The following is a 25998-nucleotide window of genomic DNA, read 5'->3' as shown; positions in this document are numbered from 1 at the left end:
TTTTAAAGATACCAGTGAGTTGATTACTTCTTCTCTGCTGAAGAAGTATTTTCTTTTGCTTCAATTTTAGGTTGTAATTGAGACTCTGTCAGTTGGAGCAACTATGCTACTTCCCCCATTGCGAGAGAGAATGGAATTGCTCCATTCTCTTCTACCCCAAGGTCCTGATAGATGGGAAAGCTTGTCAAAAGGACAGGTAAGGTCAAGTAAAAATATGCCTGAGAACAGTTGTGGTTTGCTTGGGGTTTTTCTGTGAGAATATTTTGAGCTATGAGGTGAGCCTCATTTGCAGAGTGCAAGCACATTTCTGGGGAGATGCAGTGCAACCCCTAGTGTAACAAAATGTGTAGGATAGATAGCTAAACCAGAATTAAGTGAGGCAGGGAGCACTGCTTGTTTTCTGAAGTGAAGGTTGACTACAGAGAACATAGGATTTGTTGTGGTGATATATCCAGACAGGTTTAAAGATTAGATATTTTTGAAAGCTAGATTGATTTAACAAGCCTTGGTAACAGAAAATAAACAGTTTTCTGGGATGAATACTTGTATAATGTTTTCCCTACATGGATTTCACCCTGCTTTGCTAAGATGACTGCAAGATTCTTTTTTGTACCCTTTTTCCAATGTATAATGTAGAAAAATTGTGTGTCCCCCAGCCATCTTCCCAAATAACCAGATAACCAGGACAGACTGGAGAAAGTGTTCAATTCAGTGTCTAAACCTCATTGTCCACCATGTGGACAATCTAATTTCTTTCTCTCTTCATCTCAGGTTTTTACTAGGTATGGTCAATCTAATTCAGTATATTTATCCATTCTGTAATAGTACTAATCTTCAGGAAAACCTGGAGTATTTTGGTAAAGCCCTCCAGCTTATTTCCTAGGCCCATTAGAATATTTCTATTGTGTAACTGCCTAATGCTTTTTTTTTCCTAGCTCATTATTGTATCTTTATTAACAAAGAGTGATTGTTGTGTCTAAACGTTTTTCTTCAGAGAATGCAGTTGGACATCATTCTGACAAGCTTGCAGGATCACACCCATGTAGCTTCCCTGCTTGGCTATAGCTCCCCCTCTGATACCACAGAAACTTCCTCGTTGTGTATCAGCTATGGAAACCTCTCTGATCAAGCATATGCTGTCCAGAGCAGTCATCCAGATACTCACCTAGCTGAAATCTTAATGAAGACTCTTCTAAGAAACTTGGGATTTTATACAGTATGTATGGGCTTTGTATTAATTAATTTTTTAAAAATTATAATTAATTTTGGATACTTAGAAGGGTAACTTTCCCCCCTACCTTCCACCATCTTAAGAAAATGGTGCTCATTTTGTTTTTCTAAAGTAGCAGTGCCATATGTATTTCTCCTGAAGTGGACTAAAGTCAGTTAAATCATCTCTAACAGTGGGGTTCTGATGTTGGTATAGTGGTATTTATTGTTTAAGGTGACTTATGTAAATGCAGCTGGTTTCATAACAGACTATTTTATTGCTCTCGCTTTGGCTTCAGATTTTTTTGGAAGATAAAATGTAACACAGGAAGTGGATTGATTGTGTGCAGTGTTTGTCAGTATAATCTCAGCCACCAGGGAACAATAAGCAGACATGAGGAGCATGAATCTGTTTAATTAACTTCACCAGGGTAACTACCTTGTAATAGTGCAGCAAGAACAGGTCAGCTGTCTTATTAAACACAGTGTGCCAGACAGATTGTTGTTCTTGGAAAGTGAAGGGGAGTGTGAGAGCAAACCACTGACTCAGCTTTTTATTCAGCCAGCCAGTTAAGTACAACAGCGAGAAGAAATCAGGGGGTTGGACTTCCCTGGCACAGTGTGGAGCTCCCCAGGGCAGGGTGGCAGTGTTTTGTTCTTCTCTCTAGACCTCCTGCAGTCAGTGAGGGGGAATTGTCTGCTTTGAATTGGCTGCTTGAAATGAACTCAGTTTTTCCAATGGATTGCAAAGAAAGTCAAGCAGCCATTTGTGTTCTCCTTCTATTGCCATCCTAGATAATGCAAGGAAGGATTTGAATGTGAGGCATCTTATGCATCAGCCCACAACAGATCCTAAGGAAACATTGCTAATTTTAACATATTGTGCTTTGGGGACCAGGTTAGGAAGTGAGGCTTTTAATCTAGTTATCCTTGGGGAGGTGAATAAAAGCATTGCTGCTTCTAATAGAAACATTTTAAGAAATATTCACCTGACAGCTATCACAGACAATCACTCTTATGACATTAAAAACAATTGTAATTTCAAGTTTGGTTATCCCATGATCCACTTGACATTATCCAATTTCTCCTGTAGTTACAGGTGCACATAATAAAGATAAAAATGCTTAATTTTAGGTCATAGTAAAGTGTTACAGCACTTGAAGCAGAGTTAACTGTTATTTTTGTCTCCTTTTTGTCTTAATAGGACCAAGCCTTTGGAGAACTGGAAAAAAACAGTGATAAATTTTTACTAGGTACATCATCATCAGAAAACAGCCAACCTGCTCATCTGCATGAGCTTTTATGTTCCCTGCAGAAACAATTGCTAGCTTATTGCCACATCAACAGTGTTACTGAGGTGTGTGTTCTTATTTTTACCATTTAGGAGAGAAAAAAGTAATTCAATGTTCATAAGCATCAGAGTGCTGTAAGGCTCCTGTTGAAAATCTTCAGAATGTTTGACAGCTAAAGTGATTTAAATAGTGAATCCCTTATATATATTTACAGAATTATTCTTATATTTGTTTCCTTCTAGAATTCCAGCAGTGTGGCACTGCTTCACAAACACCTTCAGCTTTTATTGCCTCATGCCACAGATATCTATTCCCGTTCTGCAACACTGCTTAAGGAAAGCTCTTGGAATGGTAGTGTTGGGGAAAAACTGAGAGGTAAATGTTCATGGAGAAATCAGTAATGATGGCTCTGTAAGCTTTTTTAAGGCACTTTTTCTTTGCTTAAATTTGATTTTAAAAATGCCTTGTTCCTATATCTGCATGAAGTAGACATCTCAAGTCTCCCCCAAAGGACGTGATGAGGTATCTACCCAGGAATGGCAGCTGGTTCATGTTTTGATAGGACATTTTGTGTACAGGAAAAGTACAGATTGGAGAATGTGAATTCTCCATTCTGTTCACCTTCACTCCAGAATGTGAATATGAACAGAATCCAGAATGTGCGTGATTGTTTCAATTTCTTTTGTTTTAGATTTCACTTTTTAAAAGTACATGTATTGTGATTACTCAGAAGTGTGTAGTTAAAATAAGAGATTGATAATTATTCAAGAAACACATCCATTCAACATGTATTATTTAAGACATTTTGAGATAGCTGAGGTGTTTTTATGCAATTCTTTGACTTACTAAATTGTACTTACATAATTCCACAACGGTAACTAATTCAGGTTTGTTTTTTTTTTCTTTGCAGATGTGATTTATGTGTCAGCTGCTGGCAGTATGCTCTCTCAGATTGTCAACTCATTGCTGTTGCTGCCAGTGTCAGTAGCCCGACCTTTGCTGAGTTACCTGTTGGATCTCTTGCCACCTTTAGATCGTCTCAACAGACTCTTGCCTGCAGCAGCGCTTTTGGAAGATCAGGAATTACAATGGCCTCTTCATGGTAAGTGTAGGAACAAACATGCTTTTAATCTGAAAAATAAACAGTGGCACCTTTTTATAGTGGAATTTAGCTTTCCCTTTTAAGATGGCTTTTTTTTCAAACTATGCATCTTGAGAAGTGTGTATTAGATAAAGTAGGTTCTTGGGCAGAGTTTAAAAGAGTTTTACTTCATGACCAGCTGTGCCATGAATGGTGGTGGCCTCTGCTGCTGCTGTAGTTACAATGTTCAGTGACCTGTTTGTAGCTGCTGTTTCTTCAGTTGAAAGGTTGCTGATTGAGGGGGCAAATCTGCCATTAACCGGGAAGTATGAACAAGATCTGCCATTAATTTTGTGGGTTTTGAAATTGTGGCCATCAGTGACTAATGTGGCAGTGGATCCTTGCAGGTGGCCCTGAGCTGATCGAGCCAGCAGGTGTGCCCCTGCCGCAGCCTGCTCAGTCGTGGGTGTGGCTCGTGGACCTGGAGAGGACGGTGGCGCTGCTCATCGGCCGCTGCCTCGGGGGAATGCTGCAGGGCCCTCCGGTATCCCCCGAGGAGCAGGACACTGCCTATTGGCTCAAAACCCCGTTGTTCAGCGATGGAGTGGAGATGGACATTCCTCATTTAGGTAACCTGCCCAGGGCAAGTGGCTAATGGTCACTGTAAATATTTGTGTTCAATCTCTGTACTTAAGGTTTTATCTTTCGTCATTCTTGTCTGTCTGTGTAGTAATACAAAAATTCCAAAATGGTTATTTAAGGGTACAATATAGTTTACAAAGGGTCTTGGAAATGCATACAGAGGAAAAAATTGCAGTTTCTTAGTGAAAGACTACAGACTTCACTGAGTTAATTGAAAATGTTTTGCTCTTAGATGCTCAGCATTTAACAGACACTCCAGGGACTATATTTTTCATATTAATTATTGGAAAATCTCGTACATTTTATTCTACTTGCAAAATGAACTTTTTATTAATTAGAAACAATACTATTAATACCAAGCTTCAGTCTTTATGATCTCTGAGAATAATTAACAGTTCAGCAGTGGTGTTCCAGTCATCCCTTCCTATCTGAATGGGGCACTTGCTTTTGCTTCTTTGTGGCTTGTTGCTCTTAGTTCACATCTCCTTCTTCCTCTCGTTCTGAGTAGGCTGCTTTAAGACTTCTGATTTACAAGACAGAGTATTTTGAAATGGATCCAGGCAGTAGTTACAAGTGTAGGTATGCAGTTTAGTAGAATTAATGATACAGAATTATGCTACTGAAGAAGAGTTGGATAATGCTTCTGAATCTCCATAGATTTTATGTAGATTGTATTTTAAGTAATTTCTCTGTGTAAGGTAAATTTGTGGTAGGACAATGACAAGTCTTGATTATTTTATTTATTTTTTAATGAAGAGGAAAGTGAAAGCTGGTTTAAATGCTTTAGACAGATGCATGTAATCCTCAAAATTTGCAGAGTTTAATTTCTTTGGTGTTTCCCTTCTGTTAGACAAGTGCATGAGCTCCTTGTTAGAAGTGGCCCTGTCTGGAAATGAGGAGCAGAAGCCCTTTGATTATAAGCTGAGACCAGAGATCACAGTCTATGTTGATTTGGCCTTGGGTTGTACGAAAGAGCCAGCAAGGAGCCTCTGGATCAGTATGCAGGACTATGCTGTCAGTAAAGGTAAGAGATTGAAAATACCTGTGTATGTTAAAAGCAAGTCGAATGCTCCTAGCTACACTCCTAGCGTAGTCCTGTATTTTCTTTGGCAATGATTTTTAATTCTACAGCATGATAAACTTTATTATTATGTTCCACCGTCTTTCTCTTGCTTTTTCTGTCACTTACTTTTGACATTGATTTCAGTGATTGGCAAACATGTAGCTCAATGTTGGTTTTCCCTTTGAACTAGTAAAAAGAAACTTGTTTGCTTACTCAGTTGTTGTTTTTTCTGTTTTCTAAGTAGAGCAGGGTGAAACTTGTAATTAAAAAGAAAAATTAAAGGGGAGGAGATGGGGGAAGGCAAAGTAACTTGCAAAATATGTTAGGAATGGAATAAGGGGGTAAGTCATCTTTTGTTTTTCAAGTCTCTTCTTTGGGAGGCTGATCTTACAGTAGTAATAGTTTTTCATGCTTATTGCCTAAAATCCATGTTTCCTGGTCAAGCTTTCTAGGTTCCTTCTAATGAGATCCACTGAGCATTGTAGTTGTGCTGTAACTGCTGTATCCAGGGAGAATTTTCTGTAGCTCTGGCCAAGGTGAGCCAGATGAAGAAAAGAGCAAATGGTGTTGTGTGCCTGTTAAGAGCAACACAGGGGATTCTGTTACAGAATTCCACAGAAGTAGGAATTCCAGTTAAAAAAGTACTGGTTATCCATTTGGAAAATCCAAGTTGAATGGCTAATATAATTTAGGCTGTGGAACTGGGTTCCTTAGAAGTTGATGTGGGTCTGCTCTGTTGAGCTGACTGAAAGTTGTATGGTCACGTTAGCACAGCATCACATCAAAGTCGTGGAACTTGCTGAAGAGCAGGTATGTTAGACCAGACTTTCCTGTGGCCAGGTAAGTTTTGTCATTTCTACAGCAGTTTACAAGGATTTATAGATAATGTTAACAGAATAAATATTATACACGTATTTGTTAAGAGGGGGGACAGTAATTCCCCCCCCCCATGGAAGATTATGGTGCTTTGTGAAGGTTTGCTTGACAGCTCAGTTGTTGTACAGTAGAGCAATATTGTTTTGATAATGGTTCTTTTCAAAGTGAGGAATAGTTTTTTTTTAAATTAAAAAGTCAGTTCTTAAAAAAAAAAAAGAGGGGATTTAAATGGCTCAAGATATTGAATACAATATTGAAAAAGCAAATATTTTTGGTTTTTGGAAACAATAGCCAGTTTTGATGGATCCTTTCTCTTTTCAGATTGGGACACTGCAACTTTAAGTAATGAATCACTCCTAGACACTGTATCCAGATTTGTCCTTGCAGCTCTTCTGAAACATACAAGTTTACTCAGTCAAGCTTGTGGTGAGAGCAGGCAAGTAACTTAAAGCTGCTTCTAAAAGTTCAGTTTGACTTTTTGAAAGGAAGTTTGTATGATTTTTTTCCTGGCTTGGATACCTTTTTCTGCAGGTACCAACCTGGCAAGGCCTTGGCAGAAGTTTACCGCTGTGTGTATAAAGTTCGGAGTCGCTTGCTTGCCTGCAAGAACATGGAGCTTATTCAGACCAGATCTTCCTCCAGAGACAGATGGGTAAGGCTGTACATCTCTCTTCAGTTCTTCTGGCTTTATTGGGTACTAGGAAAATGTTCATATTGTTAATTTCATATACATTACCAGTATTCTTGTTCTATCCTGTTGAAACACTTCCATGAGTTTTCAAAATGCAAATAGGCAGAGTATAATTAGGAGTCCATTAGTCTGGAGTATGTGATATCAAATCAGTTAAAGCAAATGATTGGTTGGCATCATTTGACTCAAGCACAGCCTTGAGCTTGGTTTGCCCTGTTCCCATCTCTAGAATGTTGCCCATAGGAGCCCTGCAGCTTAGCTGGAGATGGCTCAGCTGTGTTGAGCAGGCCACAGCTTTATCTGGCTGCCATTCTGGAATCCAGCTGCATTATCTGGGCTTCTGATCTCTGAACCTTTCTCTTCCCCTTCTTTGTCCACCCTTTCTTCCTTCCTTCTTGGCTACATTATCTTCTTAGTCCTAGCTTTGCTTAAAGGCAACTTGTCCTTGTCAGCCTTATGTGAATGTCTGATATGAGAGCATTGGCCCTGAAACTGGTAACCTCTGAATCACTTTATTAAGCCAGGTCAGAATTGATGATGGAAGTGTTCAGTGAATTACAGGGCTGGGGCCTGTTTGACATTACAAAGTACTCCTTAAAGCCAGTTTCTCTGATAGGATTTTTAGTTGTGGTTTACAATCTACAGGCAAGATATTTTTATCAACAAAATTCTCATGTAATGTCAGGATTAAGAGGCTTCTTAGCTGTGTTGCAAAGCAGTAGTGGTGCTCTTTAAAATAGTGTAGGTATGTCTCCTAGTTTTGATTAAGAGGATGTGTCTTGGCCACTTCCTTTCTCAGGGTAAAGGTTAACATAGCTGCAAGAGATTGAGCACTTCTGAAAGTGCTGGATATGTGTGCAGTGAATTCTGTTACTCCAGAAATCCTCAGACTTACAGATGCAATAAAGCACATCTGATACGTGCAGTAGATTTGTTGCTTCTGATCTAATGCTTCTGATCTATTCCCAGATACTTGGGAACAAGTATCTGGTTTGTTTTTTGTACAGTATACCCATGCTTATGGTTTCTAAAGGCTTTGATGCTGAAGTGTCAAAGTTTGACTGTAGTGTTTAAGTAAGCATTACAAGGAGACATTTTTTGCAAATAATCTCAGGTTACAAAAGGAAAATTAAAATTTTCCAACTTAAGTATTTAAATTCTTGAATGTAAATAGCTGTCTTTGTTGTTTATTTCACACAATATCAAAAGTTTCTTTTTGATAGGAAAAAACCCCTTATTCAATACCTGTATCTTTGTACATTCATCTTTCATTTTGGTGAAAATTTCACTTTATGTATGTACTTTTTTTTTAAATCAAGATGCTAGATAACCAAGAATCTGCTGATGTTGATACTCAAGAACATTCTTTTACTCGTACAATTGATGAAGAAGCAGAAATGGAGGAGCAGGCAGAACGTGACAGAGAGGAAGGACACCCAGAACAAGAGGATGAAGAGGAGGAAAGGGAACATGAAGTTATGACAGCTGGTAGTAAGTACTGGTTCTGTGTATCAGTAGTGCCATGTCCTTTGGAAGGACAATGTCTTTTTCTCTCTGTGGTAAAACTGAGAAATCTTTTAAAAGATGGTGGAAGATTTGTCTGCATAAGCATTGAGAGAGATTTATTTTTATACAATGGTGTAGTGCTTTTTATTGGTCCAGGAAAGTCCTTAGATATAGGGAATGTGAATACTAAGCATGTGCACTGCAATTTAGGGCATCTGACATATACCAACACTTTCCTATATGCACTGTCTACCAGACTAATTGGTTTCGTGTTCCTTTCTCTAAAGTTCTTGTCATTAGATCTGAATTTTCATCAGTATTTATATATAGAATTTTTGCTGTGTTTTTATGTGTTGTTTTTTATGTAGTAAGCTTTGAAGGGTAATGTTATTCTGAAGTTTGGGAACAAAACTGTTGATAATAGTGGACTGACTGTTGGAATTCACTTCTGTCTTTGAATATCTCTGCTCTCGATGTGGAGGTTTTAGTCAGAGTTTGGTATTTTTAACACTATTTGCCATATTTTCTCATGGGCTTTCTAAGCATCTTGTTTAATTCTTCAGAAGATAGTTTGAAAAAGATAAATTTCACAAACTGTTGTTATACTGATTGGGGCTTGTAGTCCAGCTTGATGGGGTAGTTAATCCTTAAATTTTCCAGTTCCAGTAAAGCAACATACAGTCACACGAGGTTGATTTTTTTGTGTTGTGAACTCAGTGTTCTCGAAGATAACACTTGTGTTAGCCTTGGAAAATTTCAGTAGAATGCACATAGCTTAAAAAATTAAATTGGCTGACCTGAAATGTTTTCCATAGGTACATAATTTTTTTTTTCCTTTTCCAAATATTGTTCCTCTGGATGCTGTTAGAATATTTATCTTTTTCCAGCCTCTGCTGTCACCACCTGTTTTGCTAACAGTTTCCCATTAGAACTCCCATATTTCTCTTTGGGACCTTACTGAGCAAAATGTACGTTACACCTTTAGTTTTGTAGGGCTTGTCATTGCATGCACAGTGCACTGGGCTTTCCTGAAAGTGAACTGTGGAGCTGAATTGCACATTCATGAGATGATTTGTGGTTCTAGAAGATTTACACATCACCTGCTCAGTACAAGCAGTATGTTTTGCTGCTTGATTTGCAGTTATTCTGGGCAAATGCTCAGAATTCTTAAATTCCATCTGGATGGGGTTTCTGGGGTGTCAGAAAGACAATAGAGTTACATACACAGATAAGTAGGAAGATGATTACTCTTTCACTTGTGTTCCTAAGGGATGCTGAACCTGATGTGTGGAGCTCTAGCTATTAATATCAATGAAGGAAGTATTTAGTTTTACCTTTGCCTTTCCAAAGATTCAGGGGAACTGAATCTTTAAAATTAAAATTATTAAATGGAGACAACTTTAGGTCATTGGACAGAGATGAAGAGGTCTCTCACACATACTCTTTAGAAGAATCTGGCCCCTTAGACTACAGCAGAATTAAGTAAAGTGAAGGCTAAGGATTTTGATAGGATCTTCATTGTACTGCCCAAAGCTAATAATAACCTGAAACTGTTCCAGTATCGAATTGGAGCTGTTCTGGTGCCTGGAATACTAATTTACGCACAGCATTATTTTCTATACATCTGCTAAAGGGCAAACATGAAATAATCTTTTTCTCTTTGATGCTATCCAAACAGGAGTTGGGTTGCAGTAAGACACTGAAAGAGTGTTTGGTGTTCTGTCAAAGTGCTCTTGTCCTCTTCATTTTAAAATTAACATTGTGTAAATGCTTCATTTTACCTGTTTGCATGACTTCTTTTATGGCATTGTATTATTAATGTATTCTTTTACTGTTAGAAAAATATTAGTTCTTTGTAGTGGGGCAGTTTTTGGCCCAAGATGTAGATGAATATTTTATTCTCTGTAACTTTGTCTAAAAGTTAAGACTTTCTTTTTGTGTTGCACATTACAGAAATATTTCAATGTTTCCTATCAGCCCGTGAAGTAGCTCGCAGTCGGGATCGAGATAGGATGAGCACGGGGACAGGGACTAGACTTGATGATCCACCTCCTCAGTCCCAGCAGGAACGAAGGATCAGCACTGATCTGACAGAAGGGCAAGATGTGTACACTGCTGCCTGCAACTCTGTGATCCACAGATGTGCCTTGTTGATCTTGGGAGTGAGCCCTGTTATTGAGGAGCTGCAGAAGCGCAGGGAGGAGGGGCAGCTGCAGCAGCCTCCCTCTGCTGCTCCGGAGGGGATCGGGCTCATGACAAGGTGGGCTTTGCTGACTCTGTACAATGGTTAACTCTTCTCTGCTCCCTTTAGAATTGATTAAAAAACCCCAGTTTTCCTCTGAGGATTCTTGCAATTTTTCAGAAGAAAATTTTTGCTGAGAGCATTGTTATGCTTCTGTTGAAAATAATGATTTTTCTCAATTTTCCTTGGTCATGCTAACTAAACCTAAAAAGTTTTATTCTGTGTGGACCTTATTTAAGTTTCAAAGTTGGACTTAGTGGTAAATACTTCAGATCATCAGGTATACAGATGGTATGAGGTACTTGGAAAAATTATTTATTTTTCCTATACTTTGTGTTTGGTTTTTTTTTATTACAATATTTGTGGGATTTTGAACCTTACCAATGTCCTATATAGTACTGTAGTATAAAATAAGTTTGTGTGTATGTTTAAAACAAAAGTTTCAGAGCCTATCATGATAAAAGTGTTGTTCATGATTTTTTACAAATATTCCTAACACAGGCATGAGTAAGACTTGTTAGGTTTAGGAGAGAAAAAAAAGATAAAGCCAGACAGCTCATTGAATAGAAGTGTTTAATTTAAATAGTATATGTGCTATATAACGCATTTTAATTTTCATAACCTTAGATATCCTTGGTGTAGTACAAATTTGTTCTAAATTTGACCTACTTAAACTTTTATTCTAAAGATTCTTGGGTTTAAAGTAGAGTATAACCCAGGAATTGTGATGCTACTAGTCTGAGTCTACTTGACCTTGTACAGTGTGCAGAACCTGTTTTGATATTTTAAATTAAGATATTGATGGGGAAGATACTAAGATATTTGAGAGGAAGATTTTATATATTCAGTACCCTTTTATTCTTTTTGCCTCTTTTTGGAAATCTAGTCCCTAAAGCATGGGTGGCTGCCTCTGTCATTGTCAAAGTGGCTTTCATCTCCAGCATATCAACTTTAGGATGCATTTTATGGGTGGGTTTTTAATCAGTTCAGTGCTTTTTCACCCACTTACTCTGTCTCTGTTTGTTGTCCTCTCAGCTCAGAGTGTTTCTGTTTACTCTGTGTAATACTTACCAAGGCTCTAGAGCAATCACTCATTTGAGGTTACCTTTTGTTCAGTTGACCAGTAAGGCTGTTAAGAAGTAACAAAGTTTACTAATACCCTTTATGAGCATAATTGAAGCCATCAGACCACTTTTTTCCTCTTTAATGTGGTCTTGTGATGTTCTGTGATAGTCTGCTCCCAAATAAAACTGTGGTACTTGCTAAATTTGGCTCTCAACTCTTACCTTTGTCTAATATCAGTATTTTCTTCTCTGTGTGCATGTGCACTTGGATGTGTTTGCACCTGGAGCAGGAGTGAAAGTCTTACCGCAGAAAGTCGCTCAATCCATGCAAACTCAAGCTACAGACTGATGAAGTCAAGAAGTGAATCTGATTTGTCTCAGCCAGAGTCAGATGAGGAAGGTTATTCACTGGTAAGTAAGCCAGCATGATGTATTTAGGGATTGTCAACTGAATATTTAGATGGGAGGTACATCTGAAACATTTGTTTAGCACTCAATTCATCATTGTCAAGAGAAAGTGTTAGTGCTAAAAAAAAAAAAAAAAAGTAAATTATTATAGCTCTGTTAACTTTCTCACTTCTATGGGTGAGGGATGAAATTTAAGTACTCAGATATTATGCACCACATATGTTCACTTGAGGAAATGAGGCTTTTATTAATCTTTTAATCTAGAGTGGAAGACGAAATGTTGATTTGGATTTGGCAGCATCACACAGAAAGAGGGGTAAGTTCTGTTGTTTACCTAGTGAATATTGACTTGATAAATGTTAGTGTTTCTGAAGTTAAACTATGTTTGCAGTTGCATACATTTTACAGTTACATAACAGGTGTTAAAACTGAGCATTTAAAAATAATATTTAAAATAATCATTACCTACTGTATGTTGTGTGAAGTTCTGTTGCTTTGTGGCTTGTTTATAGTATTTCCTTGGTTATAACTCTTCATTCTAGTTTCTAGTATTGTAATGTTCTTTTGGAACAAGTGAGGTTTTCTGTTAAGTGAATCAGAAGCATTCATTCTGTTTTCATTCAGGTGACTTCAGGAATAAAAAATTGTCAGAGAAGTTTATGTGGAATGTTCTATTCTTGTGCTAACAATGAACTTTTGCCATAAAATGTGCTTGAACCTTGAGAACTTGTGTACAGAAAACACTGATTTACTTTGCATCTTTTGAACACCAGCACACCTACAGAACCAAGCAACCACGTTTTCTGTTGCTTTTTGTTGCTGCTTCATACTGGGGAATCTCAGTGAGCTCCTTGATAGGAGGTGGTGGAGGGAGCAAAAGAAGTTTATTTACATAGGGACCAAAAAGCCCCATTTCTCTCTGGATGATGCAGAATCTGTGAGAATCATGACTCAGGTCTGTTGTGTCTGTAAAAACATGGGAGTATGCAAACAGGAGTTAGGCTGAGTTATGATATGCCTCAATAACAGAAGCCTTGATATTGTTAGGTAAGAGTTCTAGTTTAAAAGGCTTCATCATTTAGTGCTTAGAGGTTTCATGCCATTTGAAGTCTTTTGGAATTGTAAAGGATGCTATCAGTGGCAGCACCCGTTAGATTTTAATATTTAAGTGATGTGGAGAGAAATGCTTTGTCCATGCATCATCAATTGAAACAGTTGAACAAATAAAGAAATGCAGTAGAGCTGCTTTTACTGTGACAGCAGATGTATCATGGCATTCTCAGTGTTAGAAGATCTGTCAGAAGGCCTTGTCAGCCCCCTGATCTGCAGGACATGCTTTGAAGTCAGCACTTTCAGCTTTGCCATTACTCTGACACAAAATCTGTCCTTGATTTCCTGTGTGTCCTAAAAGGAGCCCAGGAAATGAGCTTGCATTACGTCTCAGGTACAATATTTCTCATGGATTATTGTTCCTGGGCTGTTGATTAGGCCAGTATTACTTTTGTCACACGCCTCAGGAAGTGAGGAATAGTGCAGGAGTAAACTTTAGCAAAACTTTTATTACAACAAGAAGATTCTGCACCAGGTCTGTAACATTCAGGAGAAATGGGTAAATGCAGTGAATCTGTCCAGAACCTAAAGAAGCTCAAATAGCTCATTTGCACACTGAGAACTCTGACAATATGTATTGGTACCTCTGTCTTGGTACTGGGAGTTAGTCAGCATACAGGAAGGAAAGCTTGTCTGCTTGTGCTGGATGCTACATACAGCAGTTTTGGTTGGTAACCAATGCCAGAGTCAGGGGATCCAGGTTGCTTCTACAGGGAAATATTCTTCATACATGTCAAGGTCAGGAAAAGATCTACAAACATCTGTGTGATAAATGGGTGAGCTGTTCAGCTCAGTGCTTTTTATGGTCTTTTGTGTTTTGTGACATGTCTGGTTCTGTGAATCCTGGTCACCTTCTAGAACTGAAGCATGTCCCAGTGTTTGGTGAGGCTGTAACTGGCAGCTTTTTAGGATTGTCCACCCCTTGTCACATGGCCAGCACAGTGCAGTGCCAGCTATGGGTGTTTGACTGGTGAATCCCCTTCAGTTTTATCTTTATTCTTGTGGTGTGCTGTGACTAATAAAGGGGATAATACTATTGAGTTCCTATGGTCTTGCAGATGAGCATGGAAGGAAAAGCATTCTCCTTTAACTCAATTAACATATTAGCCACTCAGTCCAATCTTTATTCTAATTGCCTTCTTAATTCCTTCTGTCTGTTCAGAACAAGAACTGGCTATTCCTACTTCAGCCTGAGGATCCTTTGAGTATCTTGTTCCTTGCTATTATTCAGTTATTTCTGAATTAGTAAGCTTTTCCTTCCATCCATACAGAAAGTCTTTTTCGATAATTTTGCAGTAAGGGATTATGAGCAGCACATTGTTGTTTTCCCGTTGTATCTAAGCCCTTTGTTTTTTCTGTTGCTTTGATTAATATTTTCAGTTTCGCAGATCCAGAGTGTATGTGTGCAAGTGCTGTACCTGTTGTGTACAGTGCCTGTGGGGTGCTGTACCCCACATGAGGTACTTAGCAGTGAGGAAAGCATAGTCAGCAGCACAGTCACAAAGATAGCTACAGATCAGTGAGAGTCCTCCACTCTAGGGATTTGATCACTTACCTCTTAACTCAGTGAATTTCAGTGTGGGTTTTTTTGTACTGTTCTGCCTTACTAACACATCTGGGCTACTCCAAAAAAAACAGCAACTTAAATGAAATCCAAATGAAACTGAAATATTTTAGTGTTCCTGCAATAATGAATTCTGCCTTTGAAAATTGACAGATCATGCTTAAGGAAGGGACTTGGACATACAAGAATACACACATGAATGCATACAGCTGTGCTAAAGGGGATTATTTCTTTTTTCCTTGAAGGTGGAGAATTTAGAAAGACTGTTGTCTAGGCTATATTAATGCAAAACAAGAGTAAATATTTTTTTCCACATAGCGTGCTGCTTGGTAAATTGTATTGATCAAGATGCGACTGATTGTTTAAGTCAGAATAATATGAGGCAGAGATTTTATGAGTATGTTACCTTCTGTTTCAAATGTCTGCTTTTGTCTTCTGATTCTTGTGTGGTGTAGTGTATTTACTCCTTTTTGGCCAGTTGAGCCCCAGAAAAAAGAAGAGCTTCAAGCAAGTAACTGATGGCATGTTTATTTTTTGTCTCTATAGCTTCCCTACATATTTTTTTGTTTTATGAAGTGTGCATTGCAGCTGTGCCACATTCATTTAGAAAACTCATTATTACAAGCTGGCTTATAAGGACAAGTTAACTTTTTTTTTTTTTTTATGTAAGCTTCAGGTTTATTCGTCTGTGCAGCTCTGTTCATGTGATTGTAGAAGCTTCTGGAAGTGCTGTGCTGCAATCAGTTCTGTGTGATTAATGTTACACAGAATCATGCTGAGCTCCAATATAGTCATACATTTGATTCTTCTACTGATATTTAATAACTTCAGGAGAAAAAAAATACACTTGGATCTCTGTGCCCTGTTAAATGTTTTTAATTCTGAAGTTTGCTCCTTTGATTTGACATATTGGTGTTTAAACTCTGTACTTTCAGTTTTAACTTCTATTGTTTTACATTTAATCTGTAACTCATAATTGTCACACTTTTCTGCTAATTAGAAACAATTTTACATTGCTCTTATATTTAAACATTCTTGCATTTTGTACTAAAACAATTAGCTAAGACGTCATAATTTCAAATATTAAATAATTCAGGGTTTTATTAATACATGGTCAGGTCTCTTTCTTGTAAGATTTGTTGCCTGTCAAAACTAAGTTTTCTGCTGATGTTCTGTAAATCCTTGAAAGGTCTCCTTTAGCTTATGATTTAATACACTGGAATTGGTTTTTGTTTCTTTACAAATACTTTGATTCTGTGCTGTGGCACAGTGCAGTCTGGGGCAGCTAGAGGGGAGGAAGCTGAAGTCACTGTGAGGTGCTTTGAGGTCTCCTGCTGTTCAAAGGCTCTAGGGCTTATGGGGGTTTTTGAAAGAGTTGTTGCTGTTTGGGCTTAGAAATTATTTAGCTGTGCTTCCTGTGGGTCATCTGAGGCTTCATTTTCCTCTCCCCTGGGCTCTGTTCACCATGCACATGCCAAGAAACTGCTTCTTATGTGAAACTGAGTATTTTAGTACCTATTTCTTCTGTTCTGTCTTATCTATCTTACGTTTCTCAACTGCCACTTCCCCATATAACCTGGATTTTAAAGGAGAGCTTTAAAACAACTGTTGTAAGAACTAATGTTAAAATTAGAGTAAGGTGATACCTGTCTTCAGTATTGTTTTAAATATTATTGCCCGGTATAAATAGTAAAATCAAGTAACAGAATTTCTTTACAATTTTTCCTAGTAAACATGACAAAATAGGTTGTTCTCCATAAACCATGTAGTATTACTGTGTTACATAAAACAGCAGAGATTAGGAAATTGGATTCCACTTTGAAAAGTAGTGTTTGAACTTAATCTTTGCATTATCCAAAATAAACTTGAGTCTGTATGACCTAAGTACTGTGATGGCTCTTTCTGAAGCCATAGCAGTCTGCTTAGTAGCAAGTGTAAGGAATACTATGCAAATGCACATTAACACTGTTTACTGAAAACAAAGATGAGATGTGAATTAGCTTTTCCTAATTCATAGACCTGACAATTACATTTTAGGCTACTAAGTAGAGATAACCTGGCTTACAAAAGAGAAGCAAAATTTCACAGTATTTTGAATTTATAAGTTGCATGAAGGTACAAATTGTGACCTGCAGGTGTGGACTTGTTGGCAGATTAACAGCATTTTGCATTTACTTCAGGAAAAAAAATTATGTAGGTTGCTAGGAGAGTTAGCCCAAGTTGAAAACCTCTGTGTCTATCTGTCCTTGTTCCTATGAGCAACTGCTGTAGGTAGGTAGCATTTAAAGGAGGCCTTGAAATTTGGATCTGGCTGTTACCTTTGCAACTCAGTCCTGCTGGTGAAAAAAAAGCTTTGAACAGATGAATTCTTATGAATTTGTGTGACTTTTCCCTGAAAATGTCTGTTTAATAATGTTTGAGGCTGATACCCTGCAGAAAGGTGTTTAAAAACTGAAGTAATGTAGATTTGTATGCGTATTGTGAACTGGTGATTTGTGATTCTCCAAATTATAATTTACTGTATACAAGGTAGATAAATATGTAAACATTTTTTGTACATTATGTAAATAATCTAAACTAAAGTTTCAAAGTGAGTTTAAACGTAGTTTAGGTTTCCACAAAGGGCTCCAGGCACTGCCTATCTGTACAGATGGGAAGTTCTTTTGAGCAGGGTCTGCCCTCTTGTAATATCTTCCATAGCTCAGAGTGGGCAAACAGCACTTAAAAAAGGAGGAAAATACTGACTGATGCCAATCAATTAATTACTAATCATGTTATGACTTGGGTGGGCATGTCACTCACTTGTGCCAGGGAGAGAGTTCTGGCAAAACTCTCTAGGAAATGAGATCAAACCTACAGTGATAAATAAATTCTAGTGCTGCAGACTGATGCTCTTTTGAAGGAGAAGTCCATTTATTAGTGGCAGTAAAGTTCCAGGTAGTGCAGTGACATGCTGATGATAGGAAATACTTGAAAAGAGACTTGTGAAACTGCCAGATGACAGAGATCTAATTCTTACTCTAGATAGTGTTTAATATACATGTATCTATCTTGAATCAAAGTAAATGTTCTCTGTTAGTCTAAAATTTTTTTCTGTTCTCTTCTGCAGTCACAAATTCTGTAAATACTACATTCAAAGTAACATTGTGCTTTTTTAAAACTGTGAAATATAGTAGCATGGTTAAAACCAGACCCACTTTGTTTTATGTTTAGACCTTAAAATAAATATCCAAGTACATGATTTCTGTTGGTAGAAAATCTTTTCTTTACTATTTTGTCATTTAGCTGCAAAGCATTTTTTCTTCAGTGTTCTAGCTTTAAGCTGAGCAGTTTGAGTGGCTTCTTTTTGTTTTTTCACGTGGCAGCGTGTTGCAATAGTGCTTAACATTTGAAAGAAATACAGCCTTTTCTTTAGGGAAATTGCTGTAAATTTAAATCAAGTGTTTTGCTCTAAGTTGCTTAATGCATGATATAATTAACATGAATATTCATTTTCCACCTGTATCAGTAGCAGCAGTTCAGTCTTTACCTACTGCCAAAATGTGTTACCTGGTGAATGGGAATTGATGAGACTTCCTTGTGTGTATCTTTAGGAGCAATTCACAGTCAAATGGAGTCTCTGAGTGACTCGTGGGTTCGCCTGAAACACAGCAGAGACTGGTTATACACATCCTCCTACTCATTTGTTGAGTCCGATTTTGATCTCTCAAGATCCCTTGGCGTTCATACATTGATTGAAAATGCTGTCAGTTTTGTAAGTGGAGATGTGGGAAACTCCCCAGGATTTAAGGAGCCAGAGGAAAGTATGTCCACCAGTCCACAAGCATCTATTATTGCAATGGAGCAGCAGCAGTTGAGGGCTGAGGTAAATTTCAGTTCAACAACTCTTCTTATTCTTCATACATTATGCTCATTATAGGAATTTTCTTATTGAAATGGTGTCTGAATTCTATCTATTAAAGACATTTTTCTTTTTTTTCTGTAATACATCTTAACTAGAACTGAGAACTTTATGTAAATAAATGCTAAACCAAAACTGAAAATAGTCCCTTTTTTAAAAATGTGTAGAAGAGAAAACAGTGACCTCATTCATCCTTGCTTACAGTTCAGTGTGATCCAATTTCAATTTCTAAGGGTACTGGCTACTTACTTAATATTGTCTTTTGCCTGCCTTTATTTTTAGCTTCGTCTGGAAGCACTTCATCAGATTTTGGTGCTTCTATCAGGGATGGAGGAAAAAGGCTGTGTGCCATTAATGGGAAGTCGCCAAGTACCAGGATTTCAGTCGTCTTCACTGCTTACTTCTGTTAGACTCCAGTTTCTTGCTGGCTGCTTTGGTCTGGGCACTGTAGGACATGCAGGGGCCAAAGGAGAGAGTGTAAGATTGCATCACTACCAGGTGTGTACTTCAGCAGTTTCTGCTTTTTCAATAACCAAGTGATAAAAATGTCTCAGTTCTTATAATATTTATTTATTTGTTTGGCCCAGGATGGTATCAGAGCAGCCAAGAGGAGTATTCAAATTGAAATCCAGGTGGCTGTGCACAAAATTTACCAGCAGTTGTCTGCTACATTAGAAAGAGCTCTGCAAGCTAATAAGCATCACATAGGTAAGTGAAGGGCAGATATGCAAAGCAGATGTTCTCTAATATAGAGTGCAACAGTTTGTATGTTCACTGAGGCAGGCTTTGATATTAGTGACTAGAATTCACTGAATTATCTGTCTGATTTCTTTTCCTAAAAGAGAGGAATCTGAATTTGTTGATAGAACCCAGTGGCTATTCTTACCTGAGTTGTTTTGTTCTTTCACTTTGAGAAACAACATAAAATACAAGTAGAAAATGAAGTATTTCACCCAGTTATCCTTAACTTAGAGCGAAGTTTCTGGTTTGATATTTAGCCTCAGAACATATATATCACAAGCTAGATCTGCATGATAACCTTGACACAGAGAGTTACATTGAGTTAAGAGGAGTGCAATGGTATGTCAGAAAGACTACCTCAAAGTGTCTGACAGGACTCACTCTTTCCTTGATAATTTAATTAACTAAATTACATTTTAAAAATAATCTGTTGTTCTTCTGTCTTAGTATTCTTATTCTGAACATCTTATTAATTAAAATCAACTTTATTTTCATTTTCATCCTAGAAGCACAACAGCGTCTTCTGTTGGTGACAGTCTTTGCTCTCAGCGTACACTATCAGCCTGTTGATGTCTCCTTGGCCATTTCCACTGGTCTGCTGAATGTTCTGTCCCAGCTGTGTGGCACAGACACCATGTTAGGACAACCCCTGCAGCTGCTGCCCAAAACTGGTATTTCTCAGCTCAGCACAGCTTTGAAAGTAGCCAGCACAAGACTATTGCAGATCCTGGCTATCACCACAGGGTGAGTGTCCCTTGCTTTTGGGGAGCTTCATCATTGACTTTATCAGCACCCTTGAAAACTTTTGTGTGAGCTTTCGTTAGGACAATAAATGTTGCTCAGAAGGACATACATGAAGGGTGGGGGGAAGAGTAGTCACATTATTCATAGGTAAGTTGCATATGAGACTAACTAGTGTTTAAGTATTTTTGGTTGTGTGTGTTTGCATCTGAATAGTTCCAACTTTGTGGTCTGTAAAAACTGTATTCTGGTAATCCCCATTTTCCTACTTTAGTTTTGTATGTAGGTGTGTTCAGTTGATGTGATAAGATTTCTGTTGCTGTGTAAAAGTCATTTGTATAAAAGCAATACCAATAATGTGGTAGGAGTTCTTCAAAGCAGGACATTGTGCTTCTTTCCAGAATATGAAATAATTTTCTGAGGAATAGGGAACTCTGCTAGACCATGGAACAGCATGCAAAGTCCTGTCAATACTTAAATATTTAGTCTTAATAAAGAAAACGCCAGTGGAGAAAGTATTTTCTATATGAAACAAGATTATTATTTGATGTTCAGTGCATGCATCTTCCTTCCAGTGTTTGTACAATACATTGCATTTATCTGCCAAATCTGTTATGTTAAAAAATCCAATGATCCTACACCCAAAAAAAACCCCCAAACCCTTAGAAGCAACACTCCATCTTTGGAAATTGCAGTGGAATTATGATTGATTAACAAAGTTGTTTTTTCCCTAGAAAGTAGTGAATACATATCCTTTGACTCCACAGATTAGACAGTTTTAATGTGTTTTAAAAAGAGGGTTAAAATAATAATAAGAATCTAAACTTACGGTGAAGGATGAGGAAAAGTAACTTGCTGCCATTATTGTTCCTTGGATCAGCTCTTGAGTGCTCTTTCTTTTTCTGTGTGTGTACAGAACCTATGCTGATAAACTGAGCCCAAAGGTGGTGCAGTCCCTGCTAGATTTATTATGCAGCCAACTGAAGAACTTGTTGTCACAAGCTGGTGTGATGCTGATGGCTTCCTTTGGGGAAGGGGAAGGTGAGGAAGGTGAAGTGGAATCAAAAAAGGCAGATTCAAACGGGGATAATGAGAAGAGAGACTTCAGAGGTAATTATCTTGCATAATTTCTGTTACAATTCAAAAATACCAGAAAACATAATAGAGGAAAACACTGAATGATAAGGTCCTCATCCACTCTATTGTGTATTGACTTTTGTTGGGTCATTTTTAACTCTGTAAATTAGATCAAAGTCATCAAATTGTTTTGTGATCAGTTCAGATTTGTACAGAATTGATGCACAAAGCTGCAAGGATAGGAGCAGGCTGAGAACAAGAATTACTTCATCTGGTTGGGAATTAGGAAGAGAGTACAGTTTTCCTTGATAAATGAGGTGGTGGTGGTAGTGTTTTTCATAAATGTGGTCATAGGAATTTAATTATCTAAATTTCAATCTGCAAATAAATGTAGCTTCCTTCAGGAAATTGTTGTATTTGCTTTGTGTTACACAATTTTTCAGTCTGAGTGGATGGCAAGAAGGTGACACTACTGTGTCGTATGAAAAAATCTGCAACAACAGATTTTCTGAAATACTGGTATTTTCACATAGCTTGCAGTCCCTTAATGAGCATTTTGAATTTCTGTGGAAATTGTATTTGAAGAATTTTTAATTGTAGTTTGGCTTTAAGTGTACATATGTTTTGTTCATGGTTTTAACGGTCTTGACTTATAAATGATGTAATGGCTGATGAATTAATAAGACAATTAATCAGGAATTAGAATATGAGGTCTTCCCACAGAGGTCTCCCTCCCTTCCCTTGCCCTCCAAAAGTTTAATGTTATTTTCTCTCTCTGCCTTGCTAAGGAGCAGAAGTGAGAGCACAGCTTGGTGGGCACCTGCCAGCCAGCCACCATGTAATAGCTGATCACTGTGCTTTTACCTGCTGAACAGGTTGTTGCAGTAACAAGGACTGCTAGTCAAGTTGTAATATTCTGGTTGTAAATGAAAACTTTTGCTTTAACTTCCTAGCTGCCCTCCGAAAGCAACATGCAGCAGAATTGCACCTGGGAGACTTCCTTGTTTTCCTGCGTAGAGTTGTGTCTTCAAAAGCAATTCAGTCCAAGATGGCATCTCCAAAGTGGACAGAAGTCCTTCTTAACATTGCTTCCCAGAAGTGCTGCTCAGGTATGATCATGTCAAAATGTGCTCAATGGTTACTTTGCATTTCTGTCACGCAATTCCAAAAATTGAGCCCTGTTAGGATGTGTGTTACATAGTGAATAGCTAAAAATAACTTCAGTGGATGTGTACAGGGGTTACACTTTGGGGCACTGGGGACATGGAGCCAGGGGCAAGCCTGAAGCAGAAGTAATTTTAAGATTATTGACATATTGTTCCATCTTCAGGAGTTCCCTTGGTTGGCAATCTGAGGACTAGACTGCTTGCACTTCATGTACTAGAAGCTGTATTACCTGCTTGTGAATCTGGCGTTGAAGATGATCAAATGGCTCAGGTCTTTATAAAATTTACACTCATTTCTTCAAAATGTCTCTTTAACTTACAAATGTTTCATAGATTTGTTCAAAATCCAAATCAAATAAGGCTCAGTTGTTTGTTAATTTAAGAGCACTAAGTATTTTGACATTGATACCTACAAAGCAAAGTTTAACAATGTAATGTCGCTGTTGTCCTCGTGTTGGAGTTAGAATGATCTCCATTCTGTCCCAATGCCCCAGGTTGTTGAACGACTGTTCTCACTTCTGTCTGACTGCATGTGGGAGACTCCAATAGCCCAGGCCAAACATGCAATCCAAATAAAGGAGAAAGAACAAGAAATGAAGCTCCAGGTAACAATGCTTGCACTTTGTCTCGTGACTGAATGCAGCTGAATTACATTTACCACAAATATTTTGTCCTATTTCTGGTAGAAGCAAGGAGAGTCTGAGGATGAAGATGAGAATCTTCCCATCCAGGAAGTATCCTTTGATCCTGAGAAAGCTCAGTGCTGCATAGTGGAGAATGGACAGATTCTAACTCATGGAAGTGGAGGCAAAGGATATGGTTTAGCATCCACTGGAGTTACTTCTGGGTGTTACCAGTGGAAGGTAGGGTGCAAAATGTGTATTTCTTAACTTCTCTCGTGTTGTTTTGGAAGTGTGCTATGATTTATTGACAACAGCTGCCTGTGCTTTTCGCTTATGACAAGATTCTTGAGTAAATGACACTGTTACATTTATGGTTGGACTTGATGATCTTCAGGATCTTCTCCAACCTACATTATTCTGTGATTCTATGATTTTCAATCCAAAGAGAAGAGTTTGTGGCTGCTTTGAGTGCTGACATTTTGGTATTTCAACACACAGATTGCAGACTGTGAATGTGTGTTCTGCATTTCTAGAGGTAATGGTACTTGTCCCTAAGATCTATAGTCAGCATGTATGTGCATAGTCTTGCAGAAGTTACCAACTGAATTATGCAGATTTAGGATTTTTTTCTGTAGAAAAACACTTCACAAAACATGTTGTTTACTTGCAAAAAGAAACATAAGCCTGACTGACAAGAACAGTGTTTAATACATCATTTGGAGTGATTTTTTTTTTTAATGGTTTTACTATATAAGCTTACTATTTTTCTTATTAAAAGCTTTAGTGAAAAACAGTTAAAAGTAGACATACATATGTGTAAGGAAGATTTTCATTGCTTTATTGTGTTAAAGTGCATGTTCCTGACTTTTTTCCCTGTGTGTTTGTTTTGCCTGCTAGTTCTACATTGTGAAGGAGAACCGAGGCAATGAAGGCACTTGTGTTGGAGTGTCTCGCTGGCCAGTGCACGACTTCAACCATCGCACCACCTCAGATATGTGGCTGTACAGAGCCTACAGTGGCAACCTCTATCACAATGGAGAGCAGACTTTGACTCTGTCAAGCTTTACCCAAGGAGATTTCATCACATGTGTGTTAGATATGGAAGCAAGAACTATTTCCTTTGGGAAGAATGGAGAGGTATTTAACATCAATTGTTCTTTTGGTGGGTTTTTTTGCAATGGTAATATGGCATGGATAAGCATGAGAGGGAAAATGTGGCAGTTTCAGTACTTGAAGGTTTATAATACAGGCATAACTTTTTCATGTTTCATATTTTTGCTTGTTAAGGTGTTCTGAGATTGAGGGGGTTTTTTGTTGTTTCTTCATTAGGAGCCAAAACTAGCTTTTGAAGATGTGGATGCAGCTGAGTTATACCCTTGTGTTATGTTCTATAGCAGTAACCCAGGAGAGAAGGTAACTTAAATGTCTGTCTGTGTAGGTGTACTGGTTTTGGCTGAGATGAAATCAGTATTCATCTTAGCAGTCTGTATGGTGCTGCTTTGACTTACTGACCAAAACAGTGTTGATGATACACGGTGTTTTAACTGTTGTAATCTATTGTAAATTTAAAATGTATTTTACTGTTTAGAATAGATTTAAAGACTTCATATTCTACACAAAATTCCATTCTCCAGAAACCAAGGAGAATGTAGTATTAGGATTTCTGGATAGTTTTGTGTGAGAAACCATGAACTACTGTAATTTCAGCATCCTTGAGTCTGAAGGATGAAGGTTTGGCTCAGTGTTAAGGTGGATTTCCTAGGGATCCCACAGGAAACAAAAAGACAGTGTTAGTAGTTATTTGTATTCAGCAGGAGACTCCTGTATTTGTAAAAAGAGCTTATTCAGGTATGTTGAGAAGATAACTTGTAAACTGTTCTTTTCAAACCCTTAGGTGAAGATCTGTGATATGCAGATGCGTGGGACACCAAGAGATTTGCTGCCTGGTGACCCCATCTGCAGTCCTGTTGCTGCAGTGCTGGCAGAAGCTACAATCCAGCTGATTCGAATCCTGCATCGCACAGAACGCTGGACACACTGCATCAATAAAAAAATGATGGAAAGGCTGAATAAAATCAAGACATGTCTTAAGGAAGCAGGCCAAAAGCTGAAGAAAAGTCGCTCTGTTCAAAGTCGAGAAGAGAACGAGGTGAGAGAGGAGAAAGAAAGCAAAGAGGAGGAGAAAAGCAAGCAGAGCCGGCATGGCCTGGCGGAGCTTTCGGAGCTGCAGCTGAAGATGCTCTGTGTGGAGGTGTGGCCTGTCCTGGCAGTGATTGGTGGGGTGGATGCTGGTCTCAGAGTTGGAGGTCGATGTGTCCACAAGCAAACTGGCCGTCATGCCACCCTGCTGGGAGTGGTGAAGGAGGGCAGTACCTCTGCCAAGGTCCAGTGGGATGAAGCTGAGATTACAATCAGGTATGCCCATTTCCTACACTTTTCACAATCTGGTGGTAGTGGTTTGTGGTTGGAAATCTTCAGAAGTGACATATATTTTATGTTTAAGTTGTGCTGATCAATTATTGCAAGTTTAGACTTCAGTGGTGTTGAAGTTAATGCTGCCTTGAAGTAGTGTTCGTTCATTTTCTGACCTGCCATAGAGGGCTCAAGGCTGAAAGGAGATGCTCCTTTTCCACTTGTCTTGCAGAAATGCCTTCAAAAGGAAAGCACCTGGAAGGAAATTCTGAAATAAAGCTTCTCTGAGCTTTTTGGTGCTCTCACAGGGGCTGTGTTGATTAGATTAATTTCTTAAACTCCTTCTGCCTATAGCTAAACAACTCTTTTGAAGACATTTAGCAGTAAATTTTTTTGGTTTTTTGTTTTGGGGATTTTTGTGTTTGGTTTTGGGGGGAGCTTTTTGTGGTGGTTTTTTTGGTAGTTTTGTTTTGATTTTTTGTTTGTGTTTTTGTTGGGTTGTTTCTTTGTTTGTTTCTTTGCTGCCAGTTACAATTACATTCTGAAATAGCCGAGGTCACTACTCTCAGAGCTGTTGCAGCATTATGTC

General features: G+C 38.1%; 1 protein-coding gene across 9 annotated transcripts in view; it reads left to right on the top strand.

Moving 5' to 3' along the window:
- Nucleotides 1-25998, top strand: part of HERC1 (HECT and RLD domain containing E3 ubiquitin protein ligase family member 1) — an 89742-nt gene that overhangs the window by 32134 nt on the left and 31610 nt on the right. For 7 of the 9 annotated variants that reach the window (XM_085070884.1, XM_085070889.1, XM_085070888.1 and 4 more), the window contains exons 13-37: nucleotides 71-196; nucleotides 995-1216; nucleotides 2414-2566; nucleotides 2744-2876; nucleotides 3412-3603; nucleotides 3990-4211; nucleotides 5075-5248; nucleotides 6485-6599; nucleotides 6695-6815; nucleotides 8174-8345; nucleotides 10314-10620; nucleotides 11957-12077; nucleotides 12339-12390; nucleotides 18342-18613; nucleotides 18932-19147; nucleotides 19237-19357; nucleotides 19897-20134; nucleotides 21048-21241; nucleotides 22162-22317; nucleotides 22539-22645; nucleotides 22869-22979; nucleotides 23061-23237; nucleotides 23895-24134; nucleotides 24327-24410; nucleotides 24892-25412. In XM_085070884.1, coding sequence (XP_084927010.1) covers nucleotides 71-196; nucleotides 995-1216; nucleotides 2414-2566; nucleotides 2744-2876; nucleotides 3412-3603; nucleotides 3990-4211; nucleotides 5075-5248; nucleotides 6485-6599; nucleotides 6695-6815; nucleotides 8174-8345; nucleotides 10314-10620; nucleotides 11957-12077; nucleotides 12339-12390; nucleotides 18342-18613; nucleotides 18932-19147; nucleotides 19237-19357; nucleotides 19897-20134; nucleotides 21048-21241; nucleotides 22162-22317; nucleotides 22539-22645; nucleotides 22869-22979; nucleotides 23061-23237; nucleotides 23895-24134; nucleotides 24327-24410; nucleotides 24892-25412 — 4547 coding nt within the window. The remainder of the gene's footprint in view (nucleotides 1-70; nucleotides 197-994; nucleotides 1217-2413; nucleotides 2567-2743; nucleotides 2877-3411; nucleotides 3604-3989; nucleotides 4212-5074; nucleotides 5249-6484; nucleotides 6600-6694; nucleotides 6816-8173; nucleotides 8346-10313; nucleotides 10621-11956; nucleotides 12078-12338; nucleotides 12391-18341; nucleotides 18614-18931; nucleotides 19148-19236; nucleotides 19358-19896; nucleotides 20135-21047; nucleotides 21242-22161; nucleotides 22318-22538; nucleotides 22646-22868; nucleotides 22980-23060; nucleotides 23238-23894; nucleotides 24135-24326; nucleotides 24411-24891; nucleotides 25413-25998) is intronic. The other 2 variants (XM_085070890.1, XM_085070886.1) reach the window with 2 other exon arrangements.

The sequence above is a fragment of the Lichenostomus cassidix genome, chromosome 10 (assembly GCF_008360975.1).
Source record: "Lichenostomus cassidix isolate B80296 chromosome 10, HeHo_3.0, whole genome shotgun sequence".
Lineage (NCBI taxonomy): Eukaryota > Metazoa > Chordata > Aves > Passeriformes > Meliphagidae > Lichenostomus > Lichenostomus cassidix.
This window is presented reverse-complemented; position numbering and strand designations above follow the sequence as displayed.